This window comes from Daldinia decipiens, assembly GCF_022478715.1.
Source record: "Daldinia decipiens strain CBS 113046 unplaced genomic scaffold F4813scaffold_42, whole genome shotgun sequence".
Classification (NCBI taxonomy): domain Eukaryota; kingdom Fungi; phylum Ascomycota; class Sordariomycetes; order Xylariales; family Hypoxylaceae; genus Daldinia; species Daldinia decipiens.
This window is the reverse complement of record NW_026054585.1, coordinates 138,116-166,110: the sequence shown is the minus strand read 5'-3', so window position 1 is coordinate 166,110 and position 27,995 is coordinate 138,116. Positions and strand designations below refer to the sequence as shown.

Genomic DNA, 27,995 nt, shown 5'->3' with positions numbered 1-27,995 from the left:
ACGTTTAGATAGTCTAAGTCGCAATTCCTCGGGTAAGTACAATCCTATAAGCCATACTATGTTATTCATACTTCAAATCAACGAGACAAAAGATCGCGAAAACAATACATCTTTAACGTTCTATTCATGTCTATATCCATGTTGATCCACATCTATGCTTCTCTAATGTCTTCTAAACTCCAAAAGGAGTTCGTCGTGAGTGGTGCTGAACCTTCTAACTCTTGAAATAGAAAATCTATTGAGCCCATTTCATAACTCCAGGGTTGCTCGGGTCATTTTCCACGTATTGACAATCACGAGAAGTTTCCCATAATGAACTCATAAACGAATGCTCGTCGCTATGGTAGAGATCACCGAGAAGCGGCTTAATCGCTCTGGTGGCTTCTTCGGCGTGATAGAAAGGGATTCGCCTAATAAATATTAGTTAACTCCGTATTTAGCAAGTATATTATGACAACAGTTTCCACTTACGAGAACAGGTGGTGCACAACGTGGGTATCGATAATACCATGGAATATGTGGCGGCCGATGAAACCAAAATCACGATCGACGGTAGCAAGAGCTCCGGCCACGAAAGTCCATCGTTCACCATCATAATGAGGGACGTCCTTGTGCGTATGGTGGAGATAGGTAATAGCAACTGGGTATGATGTTAGCTGGGTACTCGAACCGTCTGATCTTGCAATCTGGAACCTACCTAGCCAATGATTCACCCAGAGATACGGAACTCCATATAAGAGGAACACGGTTTGCCAACCAAGAGCCAACGAGCTGTAGTAGAGGCCTGCGGCTACAAGTGCAAGGCCCAAATCCGAGATAAGAACATAGATAGCTTCCTGGGGACGGAATACTCCGCTGAAAGGATCCAAGTGGCTGCGTCTCCACCATTTGGCCTCCAAGTTCTGCATACTATCACCACCAGCCGTTACGTTGAGAAGCATATACATCTGCCATCCTCCTAGCTGCTGACCGAGTAAGCGAATCAGGTTCACCAGAGGCGCATCCTCTAGAACCTCGGAGTTGACGAAAGAACTCAGAGCATCTCCTAGGGATTGAATAAACCAGGAGGGCTTCGTCTGCGGAACGAAAGCCATATCCTTCTGCATATGGCCGGTGAAGCGGTGGTGTCGAGCGTGCGAGAACTTCCACGAGAAGTAAGGCACACCCAAAGCGCAGTGCAAAACCCAGCCAACTGTATCATTGAGATGTCGATGGACCGAAAAAGCGCCGTGCCCGCACTCATGCGCTAAGATCCAGAGGCCGACACCGACAAGACCTTGGAGAAATCCGTAGACAACCCACAGAGAAGCACGGTAGGCCGGATTAGACACAGAAGGGATGTACGTCACGGCCCCGTAAGTAAGTACGGCAGCCATCACGAGATCCCGCGCAACATAGGATAACGATCTCCATGTCGAAGGCTGGAAACAGTGAGGGGGAATAGCCTTTCGGATAGTGTTGATGTCTGGCAATGCCGGCTGCTCTGCCTTGGTTTTCTGCCTTAAAATATCAGCATCGAGTCTTCCATCCGGTGTGCATCTTCACATACCAATTGCACCACACGAGACCTCGCGACAGGCGCTTCAATCTGAGTAGTAACTGTCGACATAATGGATCTACTTTAAGCCGATAGGGTTGAATGACCTGCAATTCACCTGTCTCTAGAGAAGGTAGGTAGAAGGAAAGAAGAACTTTCAAGGTCTCGTATCCGCGTTTTGAATGATTGCGAAAATTTTCGCCGGGGCAAGCTTATTGTTAGTGCTATTACCCTTTAACCCCATATCCAGCCTAGGGTTAAGAAAAAGGGGGTCGCTTGCACTTTGAATAACACTCCACTAAACCTTTTGCAACCTTTTACAAGTTACACGTGGGGGTCTGGAACGTAAATCTTCGTTGAGATGAGCCTCAACACAGTTCTGGGTCCGCTTCAAAAATGGACAGGGGTCCCTGGGGGTTTGGATCTTGGAAGCGGGTCTAGCTCAACATCTAAATCTGGTCCTTACCTGTTTGCACGGTTCGTAGGTTGGTGGAAGTGGTGGAAGTGGTGGAAGTCATGAGCACTAATCCCAATCTATCCAATTTCCCCTTTTATGTAGGTCCAGGGGTCTTAAGAGAGCCATCCCTGTTCCACGGTTTGAAAAGCATGTGTAAGAGACTTCTAACCAATAGAATATTGTTTAAAAAAACCGAGGTGGATATATCAAGACCCTTGTTACACCACTCTGGTTATTAAGATAAACACATGAAAATTCCTGCAAACGGATGGTCAAAATACCTAGATCCCATTCATCTCTCCATTTAAAATTTACACGTGTCTACCCAATATGTTGCAGTATTATAATTATCAATAATTATCAATAATAATGAATAATAATGATAATAATGATATTTTCGTGCCTCGTTTAAACGAATGCAAAGCGGATCAGTCTATCCATTAATATATTCAATGACAATAAACTTCATACATCGAAAGAGTCAAGAATAAGGAGCCATATGGGCTTCCAATACACACTGAAGCTGGGCATTCCCTTGACCGCTATCTCTACTAGCCTATAGAAACAGTCTGTCATTTAAAAGACGGCCTGATGAATGTGACTCTATGGGCCTAAGTATCATTACACACCTATTACACCTAACAATTCCCTCAACATTTGTGGACATCGGGGGCGAAAACATAAGAGTTTCAGAGCTAAAAACTGCATACTGACTCTTGTCTCAACCATGAGACATTCATCCCAGTAATCTTTGTAGGAAAGCTTTTAAAAAGCGGCAAACGAGAGAAAGGGAAAGAAAAAAAAAATAAGGCATACATAGCTCAGTAGAGCACCTAACCTGGTTAGTTCCTCTAATCAGACTTGTTTGCGTTAGGCTATGCTCTTATCATATGCAGATAAAAACAACCAAGATCCATCTAACCCATTAGCTCGCTACCAAGACTTGCTGGCGAGATCCACGCTAAGATACGTATCTTGTTTTTAATGGAGAAATGACTGAGTATGTACCTACCTACCCCTTTTTAATACGTAGAGCTATAGAAGTGCATAGTAGGATATAGCGGGGTTGAGACCAGATCCCTGCTTATACTCCTCTCCATAAGCCGAGACTAGAACTTTTCCATAATTCGATGATCAATAATTGCCGACTTAATGTTTAAAAGAATCTTCAATGCCCATCATCAAGACATATCAACACTCCCCGAAAGGTTAAAATCACGGGCGCCGTTGAACCTTCACACGGTGCTTTTTATCAAATCAATAAAATAAAAATTATGTTTCTAGTTGAAAATATTGCTAATAGGTCGATATTTTATATAACCCCACCGTGCCCTCCGAGTATTTGTCCTACATAGTTCACCGACTTTACTAGCACTCAATAAGACCCAACCAGCTTCTAATATCCACGTCATACGATGCTGGCGCAAGGCATGGGCCTTAGCGACAACGCAATGAGGTTGACGAAACTGGAAGTCCAAGTCGGTTTAGGGATCATTTGCTTGAATCAGTATTTTTGGCCAGTCACCTCGAATGTTTACGTCCTATTTAGTATCTACGAAACATAGAGTGCATCTTCTCGAGTTGAGCCCGACTATACGGAAGTCGCCTTCAAAAGTTCTGTCCATAGGCCAGCCCCTGTCAGCTTAACAAGGCTTAGCAGCAACTAGCAGCCATAATAATAAATGTACCTCCAAATATATTGTACTTTAATCTACTTATTACACTTCGAATATAAAAGCTAATTTATTAAAATATATGTAGGAAAACCAGGGGGTAAATGATTAGGTAAAGATTAGGTGTACACCAATAAGCATACGTTAAAAAGAAAGGAAACACACGGTACTAAATAAGGCTATCACGATCTATTATTGTCTATTGTTAAGTTGTATGTGTATGGGTTAGCCCCACGCACGTGATGGCACGTGACTAGATTACATAATTGGCTATTCCCCATATTCCAACAATATATACTATCATATAATAAAGTTATTATATTTTTTAAATATTTTTAATCGTGTGGTAATATGTATAATAGAAGGTATATTTTAGTATAGGTACTTTACGATTTTAAACTGCCAGGTGGGGTAGGCTGCCCGACAGCTGCGGCCAAAGCTGACAAGGGCTGGCCTATGGACAGAACTTTTGAAGGCGACTTCCGTAATATCTACGAGAGTTTATATGAGAGATATCTATTCCGGAAGAAACCATGGGGTTACAATAAAAAAAATATTCAAGACGTGCAATAGGCCTAATAAACCAAACATATAATTAGTTGTCAGGCATTAAAAAGGTCCACCAAGGCCAGTTGTTTACTTAGACAAGCTCCGAGTGGATATGCGGTAATTCTGCACGAGCTGAGGCAGAAACTAATAGCTGTGTTTTAATATAGCAATGATTGTTGGTTCGGGTGATACGAACCACGGTTAATGAGAGAATAGCAGATATAACAATTAGCTTATCAAATAAAGATTATGATGACGAACAAACACCGTTAGCAGTAGATAATAATGGATAACCTCACTAACAGAAATCTTTTCGCATAAAACGAGCTTCTGTGTTCAGATAACTCAACCCGCTTTCAAGACCCTCTTACTCGATTTAATAAAATTATTCCCTATATGTTCAACCATATTTGCATAAATCCCCGTACTCGCTTCTCACGATATAAATGTCGTTAATAGGGGTGTCAGATTATGCACCACATAGGTAAAGCTGACGAAGAGAAAGAACGTGCACTCAAACGAAGAAGATATAAAGTCCTTACTCGTGAAAATAGGTGTTTGAGAGACTGTCACAACTTAGCATATATCGATCTTTATACTCGTGTGGGATTGGAAGTTCGGTTGCAACATGACACGAAGATGGTAGGATATGGCCACGACGCCTGGTCAAAAAGGCACAAAGATAACCCAGATCCGGAACAAGGAACATAAAAACATCTACCGGATGATCTGGAAACAGGAAGATATAATATTTACGAAAATGCATATTGCATGCTCAAGCTAAGAAGCTAGATACGAAGTTTGTATTAACTAACAAATAGGGGGAAAGACGAGCAATATACAGAGTTCTAATAAAAAGGGCACTACAACATAGCCGCATATTGCTAGAAAAATATCTATTGTTAGGATTATAATAGGAAAAAAGGGTTACTTCGTTGTTGACCACATATACTAGGTTAGGTACTTTGTTAAGGCAGGTAGGTAGGTAGGTATGTTATCGGAGCAGTGGTTCTTCGGATGTTGGGTAGAAAATGAAATGCCACCTACCCAAGACATCAAAGCTTTCAAATTTAGTTTAACTAACACGTAGTTACCATATGGAATACTTAGCTTACTTCGTAATATAGCTCTCTATGTTCCATGTTTATTTTCATGGCTGTTTTAAAATTGCCACTGGACTAACTGATCAAATGATAGTGATTGTTCGGATATAGAAACGTAAATAGTGTCCCTGGTAGACCTTATTGCTGCTTCCGTGAGCTGTTAGCGACTTTCAAGGTTCAAATAGTATATGAAGACCTTGCCGACGACGGACTACGGTATTTATTAGATATAAAGACTGTCCACTTTATCTTCATACTGTTAATAATATGAACAGATTACTCGAGTGAGGTCAGCAAGTGGTAAGTTTTAATAAATTTTAGTTAAACGTGGCGGAAAAAAGGGCTCTGAATCTGCTATAGGGGCTAAGAAATACAAGATCTTGAAGAGATGCTAATGTTTGTTATTTGTTACCGTTTGGTCGCATGATTTGTTACGTTAGACACCGAAGGTAAGGTATGCAACCCCCCCAGCTAATGATAGATCATATTGGCCACATATGCAGCGGAATGTAGCCTACCGCTTCTCACCGTAAATATAACCATGATTTCCCCGCCTTGATCAAGCGCTGCTGGCACAATTATCTTTGGTCCTCCCAGTTACATTCAATATTTACCCAAACAATGAGCCATTCATTCCATTGGGGGCTAGATGGCCTAAATAAGTCTCGATTCGAGGCGTACACCAAGATATTGAGCCTTCGCAATGGAGGACAGGCTGATGATGCTATTACATCCGACGCCTGTAAAGCAGGCCCCGATATGACAGAGCTACCGGAAGATGACGATTCCATTACAGGACAACCGTTAACTAACTTCGACGATGATAAGCTTAAGCGCGCATTTCTTGACCGATTATCTGAGATTCTGTCACATACAAAAGGTGGCTATCAAGTAGCTGCTGCATTGATGACAGAGAACTTGGGAGTCCCCGAGGTCACCGTCGCTAAGAACTCTGGGTTAAAGCAAACGGATAAGGACTTTATAATAGCCTTAGAGAAGATCTTAGGGCGCATGGTGGGCTGCCCAAGTATGTTTCCTTTCAGGGGGTTTAGCTTTACCCTGATACTTATCAGAGCATATAGTTTCGCCTCGAGACACAGCCGAGTTGTGGGAGTTGATACTAACTCAATACACGCCGAGAGTAAAGGGATATATATTAGATTTGCAAAAATCTTTGAACCAAGGTCGGATCCACATGAAGCAGTCTGGTTCGGATATCACTAGAAGCCTTGCAGTGCAGATCGAGGCACTATCACTAGTCTTGAACCAAGTGCCACACGACCTAAGTAAGATTGTTCTCGAGGCATATCACATACGAGCCCTCCATAACATCTCCATTTTTGAGAAGATTCAACCAGAGAAGCTATCAGTCGGCCGGCAAATTGGCGATTTGGTTTATCTATTGAGTCGACCTCACGTAGCCTTTCTAACTTTTGTTCGAGCCATCGAAAGGATTGAAGGGTTTGACAAGTTGCGTGTACGATGGGTTGAGTTCACATCCCTCGTAAAAAAGGCACCGCTCACCAAGAAACAACCTGTGGTTCCCTCCTGGACTGTTGGTCAAGTTTTCAAGTCACTCGGTCTGAAGTTTAACGACGCGGAGACGAGCGTCTTAATGAACTCAGGGAAGGATGAGCCATCAAAGTGGACCAGAGACAAACTGGTAAATAGATTCAGTAAGCTCAAGGCGACTGAGAATAACGTACACGCCGAAGTCCAGCTTGTGTTAGACTTATCTAAGAGGGATGCGCAGCTAGATCATGCGTTCAAATACGTCGGTTGCAGTAAAAGGTCCTGTCTGCTCTGTTACAGGTTCCTTTCAATGGTCGGATTTGCTTGCCGGGGTTGTCACGGAAAAGTGTATGAGTTGTGGACTATACCTGAGCTTGATGGACTTTGCGAAGGCTCTCTTGAACTGATCTCTGAGGTAGTCAAGAAGTTACAGAGCCAAGTCGCGAAGTCCCTTCGGCATGATACGAAGCCTAGACCTCATGTAAAAGAGTCGACCATCGGAGGTTCCTCGATTGCAACTGTTATACCGCATACCGAGGACCAACACTTGGCGACATTGATAAGGAATCATCTGCAAACGAATAGAGAGCATTCTATGTTGAGAGCACCTATAATAAGGTAAGAATGGAGTTCTGATAATATGAGTTGGTTTAATATTTAACAAGTTTGGTTCGTTTAGGCCGGTCTCCCCGCAAAATGAGGACACTCTTGATGAGACTCCTTCTCGATCCCGGCTTCCAGTAGAACGCGAGACTGAGGGCGAATGCAAGACATGCGACACAATAACATCACGGCACTGTACTCTCTGCGGCAGAGATTGGTATTGTAGTGAGCATTGCCAGAGCCAAATGGGAATTCATCATATCTTCTATTGCAATTTGCGGCCACTCACCACAGCGGATTTTTTATGTCGAAACTGCCTTTCAGATGAGATGCCAGATGATCCTGGAGTATTAGAAGACTTTGGATTTAGCCGCTGCAAGACTTGGGACGAGCAATCGCATCTTCTTGGCGTTTATATCGGGTTGTTCAATCATCTAGAGATTCCTAGCGAGACCGTTGATGTCTGGAGGAAGAACGGGGTCCTCCTAGATCAGATCGTGCAGGTGTATAACGAGATACCAGAGATATCGCGTGGGAAGTATTTCCCGTGGCTTCTTCGCAACACCCACCTGCTAAGCCAAGACAAGATTGCCGAGCCGAGCCAAGAATCTCCTCAATCTTACCTAGAAAGGGTGTTTGAAGAAGCGAGGCAATATCTCAAGGGTCAAGATAGCGGAAAGACCGTGGAACAGCTGGAGCCGTTTGATAAGCGACGATGTTTTATTTTCTTTGCCTTAACACTTGAAAATTCCAACCCGTCGCCCATAGAACATGCTTTTGACCTCTGGTATGACTTCGGATTCGCTACATGTATCGGTCGCGACCTAACTCCCAAAGGGATTCAACACGCCGAGGGTAGTCTCGGGGGGTTATATTCTTTGTTATTGTGTGGGCACAAGCCCAGAAGGGCTTACTGTAGAAGCCTTGGAATCCCATACGATGGCCCTCCTGATCCACCAATATGCTCTTTTGACGAGTTTTATAGGGCCTGGAGTTCCTACACATTGCCTTCTGTCTTTGATAAGTATGGATATAGCAGTCAAATCGATAGTTGGCCCTTTTTCAGAAAGTTCCTCTCGTCTAAACCGGAGAGACGTGCACATATTTGGAGGCTGTTGCAGTACATAGCAATTGGCAAACTCAACGCCATTGACTCAATGCCAGAGCTGAAGGATGCAGCAAAGTCCTACGGAATTTCCCCGCATGTCGATACAAGAGAGCGACTCGTCCTATACGAGTTCTATCGTCAGTTACTGGGTGTTGTTGATCCTTTATGTTTTGATGAGGCATGCGAGCAAGGCGCATTGTTAAGATTTGCCCTTGAACATCTGGGAACAGACATGGACACAAGAGTCAAGTCATCGCTAGTCAAGCTAGACCTTTCGAAAAGGACCAGGAGGTAGACGAGTGTGATGGGTATTGATTGAATTTTTTATGTGATGTGTGCTTTATCAATAACGCGACCTAAATAGTCTTTAAATATCATTTCGTGGATCGCTATCACCCCAATCCTTCTTCCACTCTCGAAGTAAGATATCTTTAGCGCCTAACGACTCGATCGTTATGGCGTCAAAAAAAAAAACGTATCCGAACCGACGAATGGTATCCTGCACGTAGTATCCATATAAGTTACTATAGGTGCCACCCCATATTAACGTCCAAGCCAGCGGCGGACACGATTCTTCATCTCCATTGAAGGGTAGTGGGTCGCGTCGGTTTTGCTTCTCATCTCTTTTAGAGAGGGCTTCCTGGCGCCGCTCCCATTGCGCCGTCTCTCCCAAAGCTTCCTTTGCGATGAAATTTCCTAAGGGCCAAGTGATATACTCTTGCATCGTCTGGACTAGTTACCTTGTGTAGCAATTCAAGGCCAAGAGACACAGTTCCAGTTAGCAGCCGCTTCCTAGCCCCTGGTTATGTTAGTAATTGAACCGATTATACTTGCCGCAGAGTTGCGGGCGCTTTATGGACAAAGAAAACATACAACTATTTTCAAAATCAAAGGCCCCTTCGGGCGTAGGTGGGCGTTGACCGTCGAATTTTGGGTTTTTTTTATTCACGTCCCAGGAAATCTCTTGAAATATCTGGTCATACTTATCCTGAGCGAAAGTATTAATGCACGATATTTCCTCAACTTCCCATGGCTCGAATAGGCAGGAAAACAGCTGAAGAATTTCGACGGGGCGGAATCCCAGGTTCTGTTTTGTACATTGCTTCTGGCCGCCTTTCCGGAATAGATTACAACAAAGTTGGAAACGGTAGAAGAAACGCAGCAGCCGCCTTTCCTCAACTCGGCTGGGAGTTGTACTTCTAGGTATGTTTCCCGACTGGGTGGCGAGGTTGGCCAGGGCCCAGCTAGTGTAGTATTGGAGGAGAGGCGATATTATAGATAAATGGAAAGCGGCCATTTCTACTGCTTCGTGTTCTCTGAGTCTCTCGTGCAGAGGTTTTTTATTAACTCGCAAGGACCCTAATAAATTCATAACATTTTCGCGTGTGTATGAGAAGTCGGGAGATCCAGACTGAAAGGCAGCACAAGCATCGGAGGTAACGATGCCTAGTGTCGTTTCCAACGACGAACAGAGTAGATACCGTCGATCCTCAAGATACTGCTCGTGAAAAATAGCAGATGAATGCACCAAGAAGTTTAGGCTCTGCAAATCCAGAGTAGATAGTATTTGGCGTCGTATTTCCGGTGGAAGTTTCTCTAAGCCATTGTAGCTTGTTACACGGGCCGGAGTTGGGAGTTCTACATTTAATGCTTGACTCGATGAGGATCGGTCAAATAGGGGCGACAATGCAGTGCGCTTAAATTTGGCAAGGAGTTTTGTCATCGTAGAATCTCATCAATCTGAGCTTGAGTGAAATGAAACAAAATAAAATAGACCTAAGGTGAAAAGCAGCAATTGTGATAGAAATGTGAGCGACATGAAATTGATGCCCCCCCTGCATCAAATAAGCGCCTGTACCGCCACAACGGCCTTCTAACTCGCGGGTGCCTGAGTTATCCGGTTCTATTTTACAATCAAACGTCTTCACATATACGCTCGAATAGCTCCACCCTAGACTCTCATAGAGGATGTTTTATTTTTATGTTGTTATATTAAATCAGATAACTAAAGAAATAATCTAGAGTGTATAACCTGGAGCGATCTTGATTGTCGAAGCCAGTTGATTCAATCATTCGTCGATGTTTACAAACTAGAATGTTTATCATCACTTTCAAGAATCCATTCATTCCTTTAATATTTTCTAAACCTCCATTCAACGAGACCATCTGGCTCACAGCACTAATATGGCGTTTTAACGCGGCAGCATCCCCTGCTGCAGACTGAATAAAATGGTCAGCTTAAGATACAGAGTGTTGAAGACAAACCCCCCGGCTCCCTCCCTCCTAAAAACCCTTTAGAAGCAAGTACAGAGAACTAGGATTCATGATGATGATAACAGTTACTTACTTCATCTGAAGCTAGCTGAAGCGCAGTAGAGATATTGACATCTCCTGCTGCGGATATAGACTCGGTTTCGGTCGTTTCAAGTGCTGTCCTGATAGCATTGCTGAGAATCCTTAAACGGACAGCCTTATACTGTAGATCATATTGAAAATATAGCCATGCACCCGTACGAGCGTATAAGCTACGGGACGCGCAAAGGAAGAGACCCATCCGCATGCCAGGATCTGCGATGGCTACCGGGAGCCAATCATTCATAGCCGCATGTTGGTATGAAGAGTAGGGGCTGCTACTGTAGCCATTCACTATTGTAGAAATATCTAAAAGGGTTATTATAAGTACCTTGGTATAATATTGATGTACCTTTTGAATATTAGGATAGGGGTAATAGGGGTAATTGACTGGTAGTACTAACAGTGGCTCATAAGCGAGTTTTCAAACGACGATAATGGAACTGGAGAATGGTTAAATGAATCTCCGCGTGGCGAGGGCGTATGTGTTGTTATCCAATGGGGTATATGATAATCATGTGCTCGGTTGTCATATGGAGTGTAGAACACTGGGAAGGCCTGGTTACGATGATACTCTTCGCTAGTCATACCACCATTGAGAGGCGTAGTAGATCTTCCAGGAACACTATTTGGAGTTTCTTTTTGTTGCTGATACTCAAGAACCCCTTTTCTCCTAACAATTGCGTGGGTACGTTTTGCGATATGAGATCTAAGCAGCTTCCGCGAGGTGTCTAAGTCAGATACCCAAACTAAGCCCGTATTACTATTGGTAGAACAGGTACGGTGCTGCCCTTCTGGAGGAGGATCGCAGCTTACTCTAGTATTCCGATCCGGTGGCATTTTTTTTTTAATTTGAATGGTATCAAACGCGACTTTCAAGACTCAGGAACACATAAAATAGGGAGAGAAAGGGGCTAGTATTACAAAGCCGAAATAGAAAATAGAGACAAACTGCTCAGTACATACATAACAATCCCTGTAATCTTTCAAATCCGATTTACCTATTGTAGGCATTGCAGAGCTTGGCAGCGGATGTAATCTGTAATTCGTACACTACTTCACAGCCCTACACCCCGCATCTCGCCTTGGCAACTTGGCAACATCAACTTCTGCCTAAGGTAGCTACCTACCTAGCTAAGAAACCTCGATTTGACATGGAAATTTGTTTAGTTCACGTCTTCTTACAATATTTTATCTTTTCAAGATACTATAGACGCTATCATAGACTCTAGTACTCATACTTATTAAATTAGGTACGATGCAAGGTTACTCACCGTTATTATCCCTCCCACGAGAAGTGCTTGATCGCATTATCGACTTCTATCTCACCTTTGACCACGAAGATTTTGAGGATACACTACGTCCCCATCTTGTATATATGGGTGACACGGCATACTTCCGGCCGTTACCTAGCTTAATGCTGGCCTCAAAGAATATGTATCGCGATCTTTCTCCCATAGTTCACAGACAAGCTATCTTGCGCGTTCAGGTTTCCGGGTGGAATGACCGGCGAATCGGCTTCGCTGTCCGTGGGAAACTTCGGTTCGACCGGCTAGAAAAGCTCTGGCTGCTTACGGCAACAGAGCACCCCAACTGGAATAGTTGGTTGTCTTTTTTTGGAGAGGTTATTGAGCGTACCAAAAACCTCAAAGCCTTGGTGATTGATTGGGCGCCTAGGCCTGTCGGCTCCGTAGGGTGGACTGGTCGCGTGAACGCGAAGAAGGAGGACGAGTTCTTCAACACGATAGAAACTCTGAAGGAACTTCGCCTCATCCAAATATATGGCAACATCTTGCCTGAATGGATTAGTCGGCTTGAAGGACTTGCACCGCATGTCGTGTGTTATCGAAACCGGTGGTGGCGGGAGCCTGGGATGGATTAATTGTTCTACGTCTTTGATTATAAATCTAGAATATCGATTGAGCTATATCATTTCAAAGCGAGCATTTTTCTATGGGTGTTGTTCTGGGTATATCCGTTCTTAAGATATACGTTCCTAAGATATGGTTGCCAGATACAAGTGCTTCAAGGTGACACTTATGTGGTACCTAATAGATGAGAACGCACACTGCTTTGGTAGCAATGAGTAAAAGGTGGTAGGTTAGCCTAGAAACGGAATGCATGCTCCCCTGCAACTAATCTAAGTGCAAGCATTTCAGCAACCTCCCGAAATGCCGAAATGATAACTTGCTCTACGCAAACTTAGAACACCCCCACTTAGAAAGGAAAGCAACTTAAGCAGGAACCGTATCCGATACGACATACATGTAGTTCCTAATCAGGTACATACCTTGATATGATAGCGCTTACCCCGCGGAATCCTTGTACAATAGGTTAACCTACATAGGTACCTAACCTAGGTACTTAACAGCTCACCTTCCCATTCAAATTCAGCATTGACCTACGGCCCCCAATATTTCTGCACGCAGTCGTAGGCAAAGTTACATCTAGTTCAAAAAGCGTTATATTTTAAACCGGTAGTTGATCAACATCGGTAAAGATTAAACTAAACAACCCTGCTTACATAGGTATATGCAATATATAGTATACCTAGCTAGGTATTCAAGCACGTCACCTTACAGAATAATTGTTGTATTAATAGGTATGTACCTAGGTACATAGATAGCAAATGCTTAGGTTAGGTGCTCATACGTATTATCACTACCCAGGTATGTAAACAAAAAAAGAAAAGACGAGTGGGGCAGTCGGGTATAAAATATGGACTCAGTATAAAGCCGGTGAGCTGAACCATCGTCTTCCATTCCTGTGAGTTCTCTTGTTTTTCTTTCCTCGCTCGCCCTCGTTTCTCCCCTCGAGTTCATCAAAGACCAGGGAAAACCATGCACTTTATCGGGCGGCGAACTGCTACGGCAGCTCTGCAGCTCTTTTCTCTCTATACCTCCCTCACATCAGCAAGCTCGCTGCCGAATTATATTGAGAAGTTGATTAAAAAACAAGTACCTGCTGAGCCTTCCAACGTCACAACCATCAAATCCCCGGGAGGAGTCACAATCCGTTACAAGGAACCAGAACTCGAGGGCGTATGCGAGACGACTCCTGGAGTCAATTCATATTCAGGCTATGTCGACCTCGATGAGAATACACACATGTTCTTCTGGTTTTTCGAAGCCAGGTCAAATCCCGATGAAGCGCCTCTGACGCTGTGGCTTAACGGTGGACCTGGTAGCGATTCGCTGATTGGGCTTTTTGAGGGTACTTTTCTCAAATGAATATCTAAACTTAGCTGGAAGCCGATACGCTAACTGCTACATAATATTAAATAGAACTCGGACCGTGCAATGTCACTCATAATGGCACCTCGGTCGTGAATCCATATGCTTGGAACGAAGTGAGCAATCTTCTCTTCCTCTCCCAGCCTATTGGGGTCGGTTTTTCGTACGCCGATGCGGTTGTAGGTGTTGTGAATCAAACCACGGGAGTGCCTGTGAACTCATCCAATCCCGATGGCCGGTATAGCGATGTTGACCCATACCGGTTCGACACTACCGATCTTGCTGCGAAGGGCACCTGGGAAGTTTTACAGGCGTTTATCCAGAACCTGCCAGTCCTAGACGAGACCGTCAAGTCTCGCAGTTTCAACCTCTGGACGGAGAGCTATGGTGGCCATTACGGTCCAGCCTTTTTCAAGTATTTCTATGACCAGAACAAGTTGATTCAGGATGGGAGTATCCCCGGTGTTGAACTCACCATGCATACGCTCGGCATCATAAATGGTATTATATCGGAGAGGATCCAAACACCATATTACGCCGAAATGGCGTTTAAGAATACATATGGGATTGAGGCCGTGAACCAATCCATATATGACTATATGAAGATGAATTACTATTTCCCTGGTGGCTGCCGCGATTCAATCGACTTATGCTTCCAACAAGACCGCTCTACACCAGATGGCATGGCTACCTGCTCACAGGCAACGGCCATTTGCAGGGGCTTGGTTGAATCACCGTATTAGTGAGTATAATATTTATTGTTTCTCCTTTAAGGCTAACAAGAACTCTAACGGCAAGCAGCGTGGTCAGCGGGCGAAATCCTTATGATATCCGCGCCGAGAGCGATGCAAATATCCCACCTGGATACTGGGCCGACTACCTTAATACCCCGAAAGTCCAGAATGCCATTGGTGTCGATATCAATTACACATCTACTAGCAGCAACCAAGTATACACAGGCTTCGATTATACCGGCGACTTTGTATATCCAAATCTATTGGAGGACCTCGAGGCTCTTCTAGCATACGATGTACGTATCGCAATGATATACGGCGATGCTGTAAGACCCCTATCATCTCACTACACCCGCGTGTGCCCTTTCTACACGGAGTGTAGTTTTATAAAGACGATGCTGATCATTGTTTACTAGGATTATATATGCAATTGGATGGGCGGGGAAGCCGTATCGTTGGCAGTAAACTACACCCACAAGAAGGAGTTCAAAGAAGCCGGCTACGCCCCATTTGTAGTTGATGGCGTTGAATATGGGGAAAGTAGGCAGTACGGTAACTTCAGCTTCACGCGGGTCTATGACGCAGGGCATGAAGTGCCGTACTATCAGCCAAAGGCCGCTCTAGAGCTTTTCAGACGAGTACTGGGAGACCTTGTCATTTCAGACGGAGCAAAGCTGACGCCTACTTATAAAAGTGAAGGCACAGCTAATGCCACACATACTAATAGCTATATATCATACTATACAGGAAGGCCAGGAGATTGGAAGATCTAATAGAACATAATGATGGAATTGTAATTCAGATATGCTCGCAGACTCGACGAGTCGACCTAAATATACAGCATTTCTTACTCATCTGTTCACGACGAAAAATTAGACAAAGATGTAAGGAAACGAAAACGGGAACCAAATAAAGACATATTAGCAAAGATATTGTGGAATGGAACAATAATAATGACTGTATACCGTACTGTTAGATCGTCACTTTCTTGGAATACCATGATCAGCCCACAAGCGGCTAAATGAAAAAGGGGGACAAGATAGGTAGTCGGGTTGCCTCATATTGTTCAAGTTCTCTATAGCAGTGAAAGGAAAATAACCTTAACGCCCACCATAACAGGTTGCTGCCATAGGTGTTCATTTCCTCTTCACTCGCCAGATCGTATTTTGAATTGATGCCCCCCTGAAGACAAGCGGGGCATTGCTTAAAAATAAGTTCGCAATGCCTATCAACAATTGCTACATAGTATCTAAATAAAATTAATAGGGTGCTAGTATGCTTTCGTAGTCAATACCTAGGTGTTCATTATAAGAGACTCCTAGGCGAGAAGCTACAGTAGAATGCATAAATCAAGGCTAGAATGTAGAGGAGTCGTTTCATTCATTTCGACTACCCATGTGTGCAAAATAATTCCTTTTGAGACGAAGCTATTCATCACGTACAATACAGACGTGTTAAGAGGCATTCGCATCAAATTACCGTACTGAGGCTTCGTCCACAACTATAGCGATTTAAATAAAAGAGGTGCGCTGAAGTTCTCGCCACAGCTTATACTATCTCTTCTCCCCCGAAGACCACAGGTACTCCTATACTTTTTAGCAAGTCCAGGACTGTATTACCATTTGATTGTATGAACTCAGCAACGGCAACGCCGGCATCTCCTAGAAGCTTCGTATCTTGTCCTTCCCAAAGAGCGGTGAATATCCAGCCCACTACAAAAGGCAGTTCTGTTTCTCGCTCCATATACTTTGAGGTGAACATCTGTCGAAGCAGGGGATCACAATGCTTTCGTACGGCTCGTAAAAGTGACCAGCATTCACGGTGCATTGCGGTGTAAGGGAGAGCTAACTCAAGGGCCTCACCTTGCAATGCGAACATTAAGGCTCTGATGAGTTGTTCTGGCGGCATTTCTGAGAACTTGTTAGCCTTGATTGATTTCGACTGCCGTTTCGGCTTCTTGGTATCGACCTGTCCCAGAATCACAGTGCCCTCTTCCTCTAAACCTTCTGTCTCCCACAGGCTAAGGTCGACGATTTTGGCAATGTGCTCAGCCGTCCAGTCGACCTGCCCCGTTCCATGTCGGTACCGATTCATAAACATAGACGAAACTGGTATCCCATCTTTGATCCCTCGAGGCCCCGACCGAGAGGTCAAGGCCGTGTTCTTCCGGCGCTTGCCAGTAAACGCTGCTGCTGTTGCGCCCATTTGGAGGGAGAACTTCTTGAAGTAGTTTTCTGGAGTTTTGGGGGTATCTCCAACGAAGAATTTATCACCGAGTACCGCCCATACCAAGTCCATATCTGGCCAGCAGTTTGGTAGTAGCTTCTCGCTCTGTAGGGCATTATACAGATGCAGTGAGTAAGTGATGGATCCCCAAGCGTCTGCGAGCCTGATACCGATTTCCCAGGTGGATGAGCGAAAATGGTAGAGCAAAAGGCCGCTGAGAACCGGTGACATTTTCAACATTCTATTGGGCTCCATGGACGCTGGAACGGGCTCGCGGAGTTCGTGGTACGCTTGAGTTTTGGCCTTGTATATGGGGTCTCCTAGTATGTACTGTATTTTTGCTTGAAGGTATCGTATCATCTGGTTGTGACTGGTGGGCCAGTTATCAATTTTCAGGTCTTTATGGAATTCGAAATGCTCCTCAATTTCTCGATTCAAAAAATGAAGGTTCATTTGGAGCGTCTCAAACCCTCGATCTGCGTTCCCACGAAGGATATAGTGAATATCAAGAAATATCTGGGCGGCAAAGACAAGGTAAAATGGCACTTCTTTAGTCTTGGCTAGCTCCTTGATTCCACGCAAAAATTCGTCTTCGACTGGATAGTCGCTAACCCCCCGTTCCACCGCCATGAGCTCTGTGAAGAACGACATGAGTAACACTCGATCTTCTTCGAATTTCTGATAGCCCGACTTGGAATCTCGAGCGCTTCGAGGATCGTAGTAACCAAACATCCCTTCCTTGTACAGTGGAATGGCTCGAGGCTGCACTACCCTAGTGAACGCATCCATGATTCTGCAGGTTAATATGTAGGTTCCATTCGCAATGTCGTATGTGTCGTAGTTGAAATTATCGGCACCGCTGGGCGAGTGACTAAAAGGCTCGTACCCTTTCATCATCGCTTGGGCGATGTGAAACTGGTTCAAGACCGCCAATAACCCACCATGATCTTGGAACATCGGTATTACGTCTTCCACTGCGGTAAATTGTTAGCACTGTGCATGGACAGAAAAGTAGGAAATGGATTTGGATCGAATTATGACAAACTGTGCTGGGGAAATATTGCAAACGCCCTATAAGATGAGGTATTGGGAATATGGAAGAATCAAGATTATAATCGACTTACTGAGTTTCCGTGCTAGGTCAATAGCGGTATTAGTGGTAACCGCACAGGCAGCCAGCTCAAAAAACCCATCTCGATAGTTGGTCCATATCCATTCGATGCGAGATCGAATCTTGTTGATATCGTTGATCAATAGTGTTACGGCAACGTAGAGATCTTCAAGGGACGATGGTGGCTCTGCTTCGTATGTTACATTATCACCTTCGCGGACCTTTGGTCGTTCCATGTCAGGTGCATTGAGGAAATCTTCCGAGGGCTCATACACCTTTAAGCCGGCGAATTTGTTGGACAACTCATCATCAGTAGTCCCCGCGCGAGAGTTATCCTTGGAAGCTGTAGGGGAGGAACCAGCAGAACTAGTTGACGTGGTATTCGTTTGCGGTTTCAGTTTCAGAATCTCTTGTACCTTCTCAAGGACGCCTACAAAATAGCCGTGGTTGACTTCCGATATCTCATCTGCGATGGCCCCTTTCTCGGCAAGCAGGTTACTAAACCCTCCACGGGCAATGATGACTCGACGCAGGGTAGTGGTGAGCGAGTTTGGGATAGATATGTCGTGCTTGGAAGCTATAAACTCTGCAAGTGGTATGAAGTCCTTGATCTTGATAATGTACTTGTTGACTGCTGTTGGTTTGCTAGTTGAGGAAGCTTGCATCTTCTTAGCTTCAGCCCTCGCTTTACCTTTCAGCCGTGTACTTGTCCCCTTGGGTGGCTGCTGAGTTAAGGGGTCGGACACATAGCCGGTAGCCTTTGCCGTAGAGGCAAGCCAGCCAGCAATAGAATCGGTGTCATTCTTGTACTGTTGGTATGTACTAACAAGGCTTGGTGGCAGCATCCTGTAAACAGTAAGGTTTTGCAGTGCTTTTATAAATCGGTGAAGAGATAGATACGTTTTTTACTAATCTTCTAAGTTGACTTAGAAGTTGAGAAGACGAAAGGTGCTAACTCCCGAATGATGTTAAAGGACAGGAGAACATAAGGAACTTTAAAGCAAACAAGCACATGGGAAGGCGAGAGGCTCTATTAGACATGCAACTTATAAATATAGGTACCTACCTCATATATGACTACATGTACCATCTACCTCAGGTACACAAAGCACATAGGTACCTACCTAACCGATAAAAGTTAATTATTGATTATCAAGGTGTACAGCACATCTATGCCACAGGAAGGTGGAGAGGACTCCAGATATTTACATCATGTCTTTATAGGTAGGTTACCTTGTGTATATAATGTAGGACCTCAGGTACCCCCCTAGGTTGGGTACATACCATATGTACATTACAGGGAATATGCCTGTTACCTATCTTGGCTGCATTGAAAATGATGCACCTAGGTACTTAAGGTACCTAGGTATCTATGTATACCTCGGTTTCTCAGCCGCTTCCATACATAGGTACCTTACGTACTTCGAATTCGCCATATTATTACGTACATATTGATACATATCTTATGTACACCCCACCAAAATCTAGCCGGTTCTCATGTCAGCGCCTCAGCGCCATTCTTTTGCCTCTTTCCGCTGCATGTTTTTGCATATTCTAAACTATCGTAAGACTTGAATTGATTTCTATGAAGGCATGCCAGGCCCCAATTCGTCTTCCGTGGGGAATCCCCGTGGTGTGCTAGAACTTCAAACGCACGAGGATACGACAAATCTCCCGTCTTTCTATTCCCCGCGGTCACGGCCGCTTCGGGAAGACGAAGGCAGCGCTGTCGCACCTAGCTTAGACCAGGATGAGCTATCCCTCTCCTCTCTAGTTCCTCCATCCACCTCAAATCCAGCTTCTACGCCGACCGACGATGCGAGCCGGCCGCCGCCACCCTCGCTTCTTTCTCCCGCCTTTACACCTCCTGCAACCCCAGGTAATGCGACGCCTACGCCCTTAGCTGAACGACAGCCTCCTGGCGTTCCCGTTGACTCTTCTATCCCATCTGGTGGTTGCGGTACTAAGCGACCAAGGCTTCTCGAGACCCTACCTGAGGTTCAATGCATCGTGCGCGCTCGTATCCCGACAGTATCCGGAACCGAAATGTTCTTACATCTATACACTAATAATGTCGATAACAAGGAACATCTTGCAATAGTGTTTGGTCCACATATACGAAGCAGCTCTTTGGATGCGCCGAGAGATGGAGAGACGGAGATGGACCGTATGGTGAGGGGTGCATACACCGGTCGCCTTTACCCAGGAAGGACGAAAAGCGGCATGGCGGGCGGCTCATCTTCTACTGACAATGACCTGGCAGAGGAAGTTCCACACCCTGATGGACCTCCTCTTGTTCGGATACATTCAGAATGTTATACCGGCGAGACAGCGTGGTCTGCGCGTTGCGACTGCGGCGAACAGTTAGACGAGGCGGCGAGACTTATGTCGCTACCTACCGCTGTCAACGGCGGTATCGTCATCTATCTACGGCAAGAAGGGCGCGGTATTGGCCTTGGCGAGAAGTTAAAGGCGTATAACTTGCAAGACTTAGGATCCGATACGGTGGAGGCAAATCTGCTGTTACGGCATCCAGCAGATGCGCGGAGCTACGGGTTGGCAACAGCCATGCTCCTTGATCTGGGGCAGGAAGAGATTCGGTTGCTGACTAACAACCCGGACAAGATTAGGGCCGTCGAAGGACCGAATAGGGAGGTCAGAGTAACTGAGCGCGTCGCAATGGTGCCGCTAAGCTGGAAGGGTAAGGGGGGATTTAGGAGTCGAGAAGTAGAGGGCTATCTAAAAACAAAGGTGTGTGTTTTCTCGTTTATTTTCTCCTTTGCCTTTTTTGAAATAATTGTCCAAGATATGATATCCAGCAGCTGACCGCGTAAATCACCTATAGATCGAGAAGATGGGACATATGCTGGATATGGGTACCCTACCGCCTTGATGCGCACATACGCCATTATATGTTTATTCTAAATACGCTCGAGAGCCTTGTATTTTCAAAAATCATAGAACGACATTGTAGATTTTTGGTTTTATGTGACACATGAAGAGGAGTAAGATTATATAAGATTATATCAAGTACCTAGGTACCTAGGCTCGCGTTTAGGTCGCTAAGAGATTTGGTACATAATTTCATATCATTCATCCAACATGATTGTAACTATTGTTTGACTAATTGCGTTATTTATAAGGGGCAAATTCACAGCGCCTGCGTTGATGTTCTATGAATGTACCAGATGCGCTTCATTTCCATGTATTGAATACCAATACCTTCACATTACCTACATACCTACCTCTATATGTACCTAGGTAGGGTGCTATAGGTATCTTATCGAAAAGTACCCATGTACCTAAAATGGACTGTCAATCTATTGGCGTTTGCATCTCCTAGGGTCCGTCCATGTACCCCACGATCCTTGCCATTGAAATTTTTAGACCGGCTACCTAGCCTTTAAGCAGGCTCCATAATCTTCATCTACCGCGAATATCTCCAGTACGTACCGTACCGCCTATGCGCCTTGACCCTAAAAACATTGAACGAAAAACGGATTCTACTGGAGCTGCAAAGCTCAACGCGCTTTCTTAGTAGCTCTCCGTTTGAGACTTCTCATCGTGTAATTATTGTGTGGTCTACCTAAGAAATGAAATCTGCCACTTTTTCCACACCAAAATAAAGTCACCCTTTTGGGTCAACGGTTACTCTACACCAAAGATTAATTGATAAATAACACAAATCATCTTCATGACCTTATAATTATACCCTTTAATTATCTGCGTATTCGGTTCTAGTGTCTGGGGCACACGTAATCATGGCTGAGAAAGACATGCGCCTACGCCTGGTGGTGCGCAGGGATGGCCTTCCGGAAGAACGACTCATGTGGAATGTGTCTCTCGAAGACAACCCGACTATCTCAAAGCTCATCGAGAAGGTTAACGAGACCTTTCCCTTAGAGATCGGCCAGAAAGGGTTAGAAGACTACGTCGTCGAGCTGCGCGATCAAGACGGTACAAATTTCGAATGCCTCCATTTTCAACCTGTGCGGACCGTCCTTAAACCTGATGATCGGGTCTTCATTCGAGCCCTCGATCGAGACGACAACAGGCGTCGTCGAATCAGCGGTCGGTATCAGATCTCTTCCGACGGTAGACACCTCGTCGATGGTATCCCTTTCGGGCGTCGCCTTTTAAGGGTCCCGACCGGCCGACCTCCAATCGAACCTCCGCGGAAGCGCCGTAGACTTTTACACCCTCACGAGAGCCTAGATGATAGCCTAGACGACGACGAAGATACACCTATGTTACTTCTTACTAATGGCGAACGCTCAGCGGATAAATCAGCCTTTCCGAGCGTCAAATTTAGCCCGAAGTTCGATTTCATCGGTGCCGAAACAGAAGATGGTGACTTTGACGATGAAGCAGAGGCAGAGGATGAAAGTGACGGTTCTGAATCAGACGATTGTGATCAGCAAAACTCAGAAATGCAAAGCGACGAAGATGATCTTGAGCAGGAACTCCGGGATTTAGCGGAAGATAATGCCATTGTGGAGGATAAGGAACCTTCAGATGCGCAGGGTTCAACTAGGGAAGATTACAATAAGGTATCAGCATTACAAGCTGCGTTCCCCTCGGCGCCAGTAAGCATCTGCGAGAAGATTTTGGCGACCTCCGGCGATGACCTTAAATCAGCGTACGATATTCTAGCTAGTGGTTTCGTACCGCAGCTGCCAGAATCCGCATTACTAGCAGGGACAATGCCTACGAGAACAACATCAAAATTAAAATCACGAAAATCACGAAAAAGTAGTCCAACAAAAGATATTCCTACTACGTACCCAGAAGAGGATATTGTCGACGACATCGCCCACGATGACAAGGATATGTACGATGAAGATGACGAAGAGCAAGTATCTGCCTTTGTACGACAGTTTGATCATCGAGGCCTTCCACCTGGATCAATTACTTCTGGCAAGGGGCTAGCGCAGATGGCTGCAATATCAACCTCGTTTGATAGTAATAAGGCGAGCGGTGAGAGTGAAACTACGTCTGCGACGTTAAACGGCCATAAAATTAGCCCCGAAAAGACAGTTGAGGAAGACGATACATCGAGCGACGCTACAAGTTCTAGCTCGGAGAGTGAAGATCTTGAAACCTCAAGTGATAGTGATTCCGAAGATGAAGATGAAGACAATAACGACGACGAAGATATGTCATCAAATGGTAGCGACCGTGGTAACAATGAAAGCGACAATAGCGATGATGACGATGACGATAGTAATATGCGTCCGGCAGATAGCTCTCCTAAGAGTTCCTATGATGATATGTCAAGCGATTCGGACAGTGAAGGTGATGATAGTGATGATGGTCCAGAAGAAATCTCCCTGAAGCATCAGTCTTCCAATAGTCAAAAGCTCGGCCGACAAAGAGGTCTCGGCCATGATAACAACCTAACCCAAATCAGAAGTAGTAACGAGACTTCTGACAGTAGTGACATATCCTCGGATAAAAGTTCTGATGGAGAATCTAGCGGAGCTGAATCAAATTCCACGTCAAAAAGCGAAGGTGTAGAAGAGACTTTCAATAACACCGATACAGCTAGAGCATACGTCCAAACTTCGCTCACCGGAAGCGGGCAAACTAAGCCTTCACAACCACTACCAAATGCTGTTCCCCAGGTTCAGCCAGTGCCTCCCGGAGCTGGTAACGAGAGGACAAAAAAGCGAAATGCTCGCCGAAGAGCCGCAAACAAGGCTAAAAAGCTAGCGCAACAGAGTACGATTATGGGTGCGACGTCTACGAGCGAGGAAACTGGATTGTCTGCCATAGACGAAAAGGCTCTCTTTGAAGCTAAGCGTCAGGAGCTGCTAAATGCGATCGCTAGTGGCGGAATAGAAATTGGCCTTCCTACTCGACTCAACGAGTCATCCAGAACGTTCGCTTCAACAAAACGGAAGCTAGATGAGCACAACGAACCTAACCGTCAGGTTATCCAGCCGGACACATCGGCGATGACACCTGTAGACGAAGACGCGGATTCATCAGCTTCTGTTCAAAAGAAGCTCCGTGTAGATATAGGCGCCGGTCGGAGACTCATTTTCGGTGCATTAGGTCTTCGTAACCCCAAAACAAAAGAAGACGAGGATAAATTACGGGAAAAGTTAATGAGAAATATTCGGCCTCTCGACAACCCAAGACTCAGCCAGGGAAAGGATGGTACGCGGCAAATAAATGAAGACGGCCCGACGGTGGAGGATGATCTTGAGTCCTGGAAAGACAAAATCATATATCGAGCCGTAGAGTGCTGTTACGAAGGGGTGCAGCTCAGCGAACCCCCATTTCCATTCGTTCAGCGCTGGGATCCTCAACAGCAAAACTTATGGTCTCAGAAGAAAAACAAGCGTGGTGGCCAAAGTAAGCGAGCACAGAGAAACCAAGGACATTTCTACCAAGATAACCGCTCAAGCAAGAAACGGACTCACGAAGAATCTGACATGTGGAACGAAGAAATGTATGATGATACATTTAATGGTATGGACGACGATTACACTAATGATGCCGACGTCGAACTCAACTATGATGATACTGAGGCATGCCAACCCCGCGAGGCCAACAGACCTATAAATGATGCGAGCCAGTTCACAGACATGGATGATCTTCCATCCTTGCCATCGGATTTATTAGCGCTTCCTGCTCTACGTCCCGGGGAAGTTCAAGTTGGAATGGTGATAACCTGGCAGCAGTGGTCATGCTCGTCGGCGACCAGCTGGCAGCCGCAGCTTTCTAACGTGACGGGTGTAGTGGTTAGAATCGATGACGACGCTACCGGCTTAGAAGTCTGTCTTGCTAAGAGGGATCGATATCTTGATCGAAACCAGAAGAAATATGACGAGAGTACTGGCCAGCGGATATATGACAAATTCGAAGCGCCAGATCTCGATGACGACGACGACGACGAAGATGAAGGAGAGGACGAAGGATTTCGGACTATCGGCTTTGCCGAAATGCAGCAACCTAGAATTCTTCAACAGCCGCTTTCTACCATAGCGCATAACGAGAAACCTAGTACAGCTAGCCCCCTCCCTAAAGTTAGCTCAGATACGACGAGTGAACCGCCAGCCGTCGCCGAAGACGCAAAAGTCGACGCACGCTTAGAACGAGAGCGGTCTAGCACAAAAGAATCAATTGAGGAAAACACGTCCGGCGTTACTTGCGTCGAAATTTCTTCATCGGGTCAGGCAGAACAACACAGCGGCATGTCAGCGTCTAATTCTTCGCAGGTCAATAGCCCTTCCCAACAGTTACACGAGAGTACCAACCAATCCGTAGGTATACAAGTTAGTCAACTACCAGTTCAGGATATTTCCAGCCGCGATGTCGATTCGGATGGTCCATCCACTAGGCTAGACATCGAGGTTCCAGGATCGGAACTTCCCAGTATTAGACATTCATCAGCCCCTCTATTTGACAGTCACGAGGATGAAGTTGTTACCGGGACACCGAAGGTTGTGAGGTCTAAAGCTATGATCCCCCCTTCGTCAGTGAGTAGTGCTCGCAGTGGACGGCAGCTGGATTATACTTTACACGTGGAAATTACAGAGCCAGATTCCCTTAAAATCACAGATGACGGCATCTCTACTGCTCTAGATACTGAATACCAACAGGATCTAGAATCAGATGAGGATGTTTCAACCCCTACGCCTACGCCCTTTCTCCAAGAAGAGTCGGCTGCCGGACAAGAGACAAAGGTGCAAGAATCAGAATTACGATTGTCAGCAGAACCCTCAACTCCTAGTTCATTGTCCTCAATTAATACCATATGGTGCACGGCGCTCACTTCGCGAAATACACAGAGTCCATCCAAGTCTCAGTCTCAATCTCAGTCGCAGTATCTACCCTTCAATGGACCGCAAAAGGCCCAAGCGCAAAAGGACCAAGACTATGAAGAAAAAATGCAGAAGTTAGATAACACGTCAGATTATCAAACAAGCTCCTCAAGAGTTCCGGATAGCTTTGAGCGGAACAGCCAAAGGAGAGGTCTCGACAGTGTTGCGGAGGATGGCGTTGTTAAAACGCTTTCAAAGTCTCCACCAATCAAAACCTCTCCTCCACCGATAAAGAAACGGAAATTACCCAAAGAGTCATCCCAATTCACACTTCCTCCTGGAACGCAGGTAGTCGAATTGTCTTCAGATTCAGAACCTGTCTATACCGAGAATTATGCTGACGACGAGGTTGATGGGACATATTCTCCTGATCCGGACAGTTTACCGAGGGGTAACGGGTGGGTACATAAGAAGATTGATAGCAAAAACCGCAACGCGAGAAGTGTGACAGCACCTATCAGACCTCAACCACCAAAAAGGGGGAAATTTATCTCTTCGTCGCAGGGACCTCTGTCGACTTCTCCCTCAGTATCGGTCTCCACCTTCAGTCCGATTAAACCTCGGAGAAAGACAAGCTCGAGATTCTAGTTCATTTTGTTCAGGCACGATGTTAGTTTAACGGATGATATTAGGTTAGGTAGCTAAGAAATGGCGTACCGGTGTCATATTCTACGCCCTTCTATAAGGCTAATTGCTTCAGTTTAGTTTAACAGCTAGAGCAAATAAAATAAAATCACACTACAACCAAAAATGAAAGATTATGTTCGTAGTGAAGACCGAAGTCTTAAGCAAGATTCATAACTAGAAACACTAGAGAATATCCACAGTTTAAGCAAATATATCAACTAGGATTCTTTCTACAGAGGTTGGCGACAACCCTTGTCTCAAGATTAACACCAAGGAAACGTGCATTATATGCCCGTAGAGATATTATGAGGTAGTCGCGCAGAAGCGTAGCCCCATTATTACAAAAGGGCATTTCGGGCGTTTGGTGTCATTACTAAGTAACGAGCGAAACGCGGAGAGGTTCCGAAGCACAACTTAAAGATAGTAGCTCTTCGGTAAATGACGAATATACCTCTTAGAACTAGTAGAGGGGTTTTAGGATATGTACAAGTCCATTTGTTCCCTTTCTACCTACCTACATGAAAATGCAGGCCGGTTTCAATTGCTTCGTGCCCCGCCCTTGGCCTCCCTCAGCTCGTCCATCCTCGCTACGCGCTTCTTGAACTCGTCGTACTGGCATTTCTCGTAGCTATGTCGCTCATCCTGTTCGGCAAAAATAACGAGAACGTTGTTAGTCTAGCCGGACACTGACTGGAGCATACATGGGAAAGGAAGAAACACGACGTACGCTACACTTCCACGGGAGGTAGTATGTGTCGACGCGACATCTGTTGAGGGGAATGAGGAGGTTCGCGCAGCTATCTCGGTAGGCTAGGGGAAGTTTGGCGTCTCGCATCTCCTCCCGTGTAGCTTCTGTAGGTTCCGGTCAGCAGTTGCAGATGCGAAAATGGAATGGAATGCGTACTTGGAGGAGCGTCGGACGAGCCGCTCAAGAGACCCATCTTGAAATACGTCAGACGCGCAGATAGTCAATTGGTTAAATAGAATGTCGCGACGTAAGTTGGGCTAGTAGCTTTGAAGTGGTCCGCGGATCCGACGTTGGAATTTGATGAGTGGAATCCAATCCGAGTACCTTAGGTTAGGTAGATTAATTAACGATTAGTGATGGACGATAGGTAAGTTCTATAATTGATTGATTGATTGATTGATTGGTACAAGCTAAAGCCTCTATTGTGGCTTGAGCTTTCCCGCATGTGGCTAATATTATCTCAAGTCCCGCCTTCTTACCCCCGGACGCCGTACATAATCCCGCCAATCGGATCTAACTAAGAGGCACCTAAACTCTACGATATCAACCCGTCAATATCAGTACTTCCATACATCAGCAAGCTAAATTGC

General features: G+C 45.2%; 11 protein-coding genes across 11 annotated transcripts; 6 read left to right on the top strand and 5 right to left on the bottom strand.

Moving 5' to 3' along the window:
• Positions 1-18: 18 nt before the first annotated feature.
• On the bottom strand, positions 19-2,037 carry F4813DRAFT_242141 (fatty acid desaturase-domain-containing protein). Its single transcript, XM_049240041.1, has 4 exons — positions 1,550-2,037; positions 698-1,496; positions 472-640; positions 19-410 (listed from the first exon to the last, which is right to left on the bottom strand). Exons 1-4 carry the CDS (start codon positions 1,607-1,609, stop codon positions 236-238), a joined length of 1,203 nt encoding a protein of 400 aa, XP_049095836.1. The 5' UTR covers positions 1,610-2,037; the 3' UTR covers positions 19-235.
• A 3,903-nt stretch (positions 2,038-5,940) lies between these two features.
• On the top strand, positions 5,941-7,453 carry F4813DRAFT_382999 (uncharacterized protein; the record flags this gene model as incomplete). Its single annotated transcript, XM_049245882.1, has 2 exons — positions 5,941-6,346; positions 6,402-7,453. The coding sequence occupies 2 exons, from the start codon at positions 5,941-5,943 to the stop codon at positions 7,451-7,453; spliced, it is 1,458 nt and encodes a 485-aa protein (XP_049095835.1).
• Positions 7,454-7,506: 53 nt separating this feature from the next.
• On the top strand, positions 7,507-9,094 carry F4813DRAFT_242112 (uncharacterized protein). The gene has a single exon (XM_049240039.1). It carries the CDS (start codon positions 7,680-7,682, stop codon positions 8,835-8,837), a length of 1,158 nt encoding a protein of 385 aa, XP_049095834.1. The 5' UTR covers positions 7,507-7,679; the 3' UTR covers positions 8,838-9,094.
• On the bottom strand, positions 8,910-10,265 carry F4813DRAFT_393248 (uncharacterized protein; the record flags this gene model as incomplete). Its single annotated transcript, XM_049247392.1, has 3 exons — positions 8,910-9,221; positions 9,283-9,341; positions 9,416-10,265. 3 exons carry the CDS (start codon positions 10,263-10,265, stop codon positions 8,910-8,912), a joined length of 1,221 nt encoding a protein of 406 aa, XP_049095833.1.
• A 263-nt stretch (positions 10,266-10,528) lies between these two features.
• F4813DRAFT_373059 (uncharacterized protein) lies at positions 10,529-11,875 on the bottom strand. Its single transcript, XM_049244769.1, has 3 exons — positions 11,299-11,875; positions 10,890-11,203; positions 10,529-10,762 (listed from the first exon to the last, which is right to left on the bottom strand). The coding sequence occupies exons 1-3, from the start codon at positions 11,732-11,734 to the stop codon at positions 10,535-10,537; spliced, it is 978 nt and encodes a 325-aa protein (XP_049095832.1). The 5' UTR covers positions 11,735-11,875; the 3' UTR covers positions 10,529-10,534.
• Positions 11,876-11,925: 50 nt separating this feature from the next.
• On the top strand, positions 11,926-13,039 carry F4813DRAFT_373055 (uncharacterized protein). The gene has a single exon (XM_049244768.1). The coding sequence runs from the start codon at positions 12,153-12,155 to the stop codon at positions 12,774-12,776; it is 624 nt and encodes a 207-aa protein (XP_049095831.1). The 5' UTR covers positions 11,926-12,152; the 3' UTR covers positions 12,777-13,039.
• Positions 13,040-13,734: 695 nt separating this feature from the next.
• Positions 13,735-15,634, top strand: F4813DRAFT_393245 (peptidase; the record flags this gene model as incomplete). The annotated part of the gene is made up of 4 exons (XM_049247391.1): positions 13,735-14,107; positions 14,179-14,869; positions 14,929-15,187; positions 15,278-15,634. 4 exons carry the CDS (start codon positions 13,735-13,737, stop codon positions 15,632-15,634), a joined length of 1,680 nt encoding a protein of 559 aa, XP_049095830.1.
• A 775-nt stretch (positions 15,635-16,409) lies between these two features.
• F4813DRAFT_399565 (uncharacterized protein) lies at positions 16,410-19,210 on the bottom strand (the record flags this gene model as incomplete). The annotated part of the gene is made up of 2 exons (XM_049248186.1): positions 18,212-19,210; positions 16,410-18,061 (listed from the first exon to the last, which is right to left on the bottom strand). The coding sequence occupies exons 1-2, from the start codon at positions 19,041-19,043 to the stop codon at positions 16,410-16,412; spliced, it is 2,484 nt and encodes an 827-aa protein (XP_049095829.1). The 5' UTR covers positions 19,044-19,210.
• A 178-nt stretch (positions 19,211-19,388) lies between these two features.
• Positions 19,389-21,399, top strand: F4813DRAFT_241970 (GTP cyclohydrolase II). The gene is made up of 2 exons (XM_049240038.1): positions 19,389-20,949; positions 21,044-21,399. The coding sequence occupies exons 1-2, from the start codon at positions 19,792-19,794 to the stop codon at positions 21,089-21,091; spliced, it is 1,206 nt and encodes a 401-aa protein (XP_049095828.1). The 5' UTR covers positions 19,389-19,791; the 3' UTR covers positions 21,092-21,399.
• A 54-nt stretch (positions 21,400-21,453) lies between these two features.
• F4813DRAFT_373039 (uncharacterized protein) lies at positions 21,454-26,772 on the top strand. Its single transcript, XM_049244767.1, has one exon. It carries the CDS (start codon positions 21,960-21,962, stop codon positions 26,616-26,618), a length of 4,659 nt encoding a protein of 1,552 aa, XP_049095827.1. The 5' UTR covers positions 21,454-21,959; the 3' UTR covers positions 26,619-26,772.
• A 58-nt stretch (positions 26,773-26,830) lies between these two features.
• Positions 26,831-27,761, bottom strand: F4813DRAFT_373036 (NADH-ubiquinone oxidoreductase B18 subunit-domain-containing protein). The gene is made up of 3 exons (XM_049244766.1): positions 27,562-27,761; positions 27,385-27,509; positions 26,831-27,299 (listed from the first exon to the last, which is right to left on the bottom strand). Exons 1-3 carry the CDS (start codon positions 27,596-27,598, stop codon positions 27,195-27,197), a joined length of 267 nt encoding a protein of 88 aa, XP_049095826.1. The 5' UTR covers positions 27,599-27,761; the 3' UTR covers positions 26,831-27,194.
• Between the last annotated feature and the right edge of the window lie 234 nt (positions 27,762-27,995).

Coding starts and splice junctions, on each gene's coding strand:
- F4813DRAFT_242141 (XM_049240041.1), bottom strand. CDS start 1,609: ATGTCGACAGTTACTACTCAGATTGAAGCGCCTGTCGCGAGGTCTCGT. Junction 1,497..1,549: donor GGTCTCGTGTGGTGCAATTG/GTATGTGAAGAT, acceptor ATTTTAAGGCAG/AAAACCAAGGCAGAGCAGCC. Junction 641..697: donor CTGGGTGAATCATTGGCTAG/GTAGGTTCCAGA, acceptor CATCATACCCAG/TTGCTATTACCTATCTCCAC.
- F4813DRAFT_242112 (XM_049240039.1), top strand. CDS start 7,680: ATGGGAATTCATCATATCTTCTATTGCAATTTGCGGCCACTCACCACA.
- F4813DRAFT_373059 (XM_049244769.1), bottom strand. CDS start 11,734: ATGCCACCGGATCGGAATACTAGAGTAAGCTGCGATCCTCCTCCAGAA. Junction 11,204..11,298: donor AAACTCGCTTATGAGCCACT/GTTAGTACTACC, acceptor TAACCCTTTTAG/ATATTTCTACAATAGTGAAT. Junction 10,763..10,889: donor TTCAGCTAGCTTCAGATGAA/GTAAGTAACTGT, acceptor CATTTTATTCAG/TCTGCAGCAGGGGATGCTGC.
- F4813DRAFT_373055 (XM_049244768.1), top strand. CDS start 12,153: ATGCAAGGTTACTCACCGTTATTATCCCTCCCACGAGAAGTGCTTGAT.
- F4813DRAFT_241970 (XM_049240038.1), top strand. CDS start 19,792: ATGCCAGGCCCCAATTCGTCTTCCGTGGGGAATCCCCGTGGTGTGCTA. Junction 20,950..21,043: donor AGGGCTATCTAAAAACAAAG/GTGTGTGTTTTC, acceptor AATCACCTATAG/ATCGAGAAGATGGGACATAT.
- F4813DRAFT_373039 (XM_049244767.1), top strand. CDS start 21,960: ATGGCTGAGAAAGACATGCGCCTACGCCTGGTGGTGCGCAGGGATGGC.
- F4813DRAFT_373036 (XM_049244766.1), bottom strand. CDS start 27,598: ATGGGTCTCTTGAGCGGCTCGTCCGACGCTCCTCCAA. Junction 27,510..27,561: donor CTCGTCCGACGCTCCTCCAA/GTACGCATTCCA, acceptor CGGAACCTACAG/AAGCTACACGGGAGGAGATG. Junction 27,300..27,384: donor ACCTCCCGTGGAAGTGTAGC/GTACGTCGTGTT, acceptor TTTGCCGAACAG/GATGAGCGACATAGCTACGA.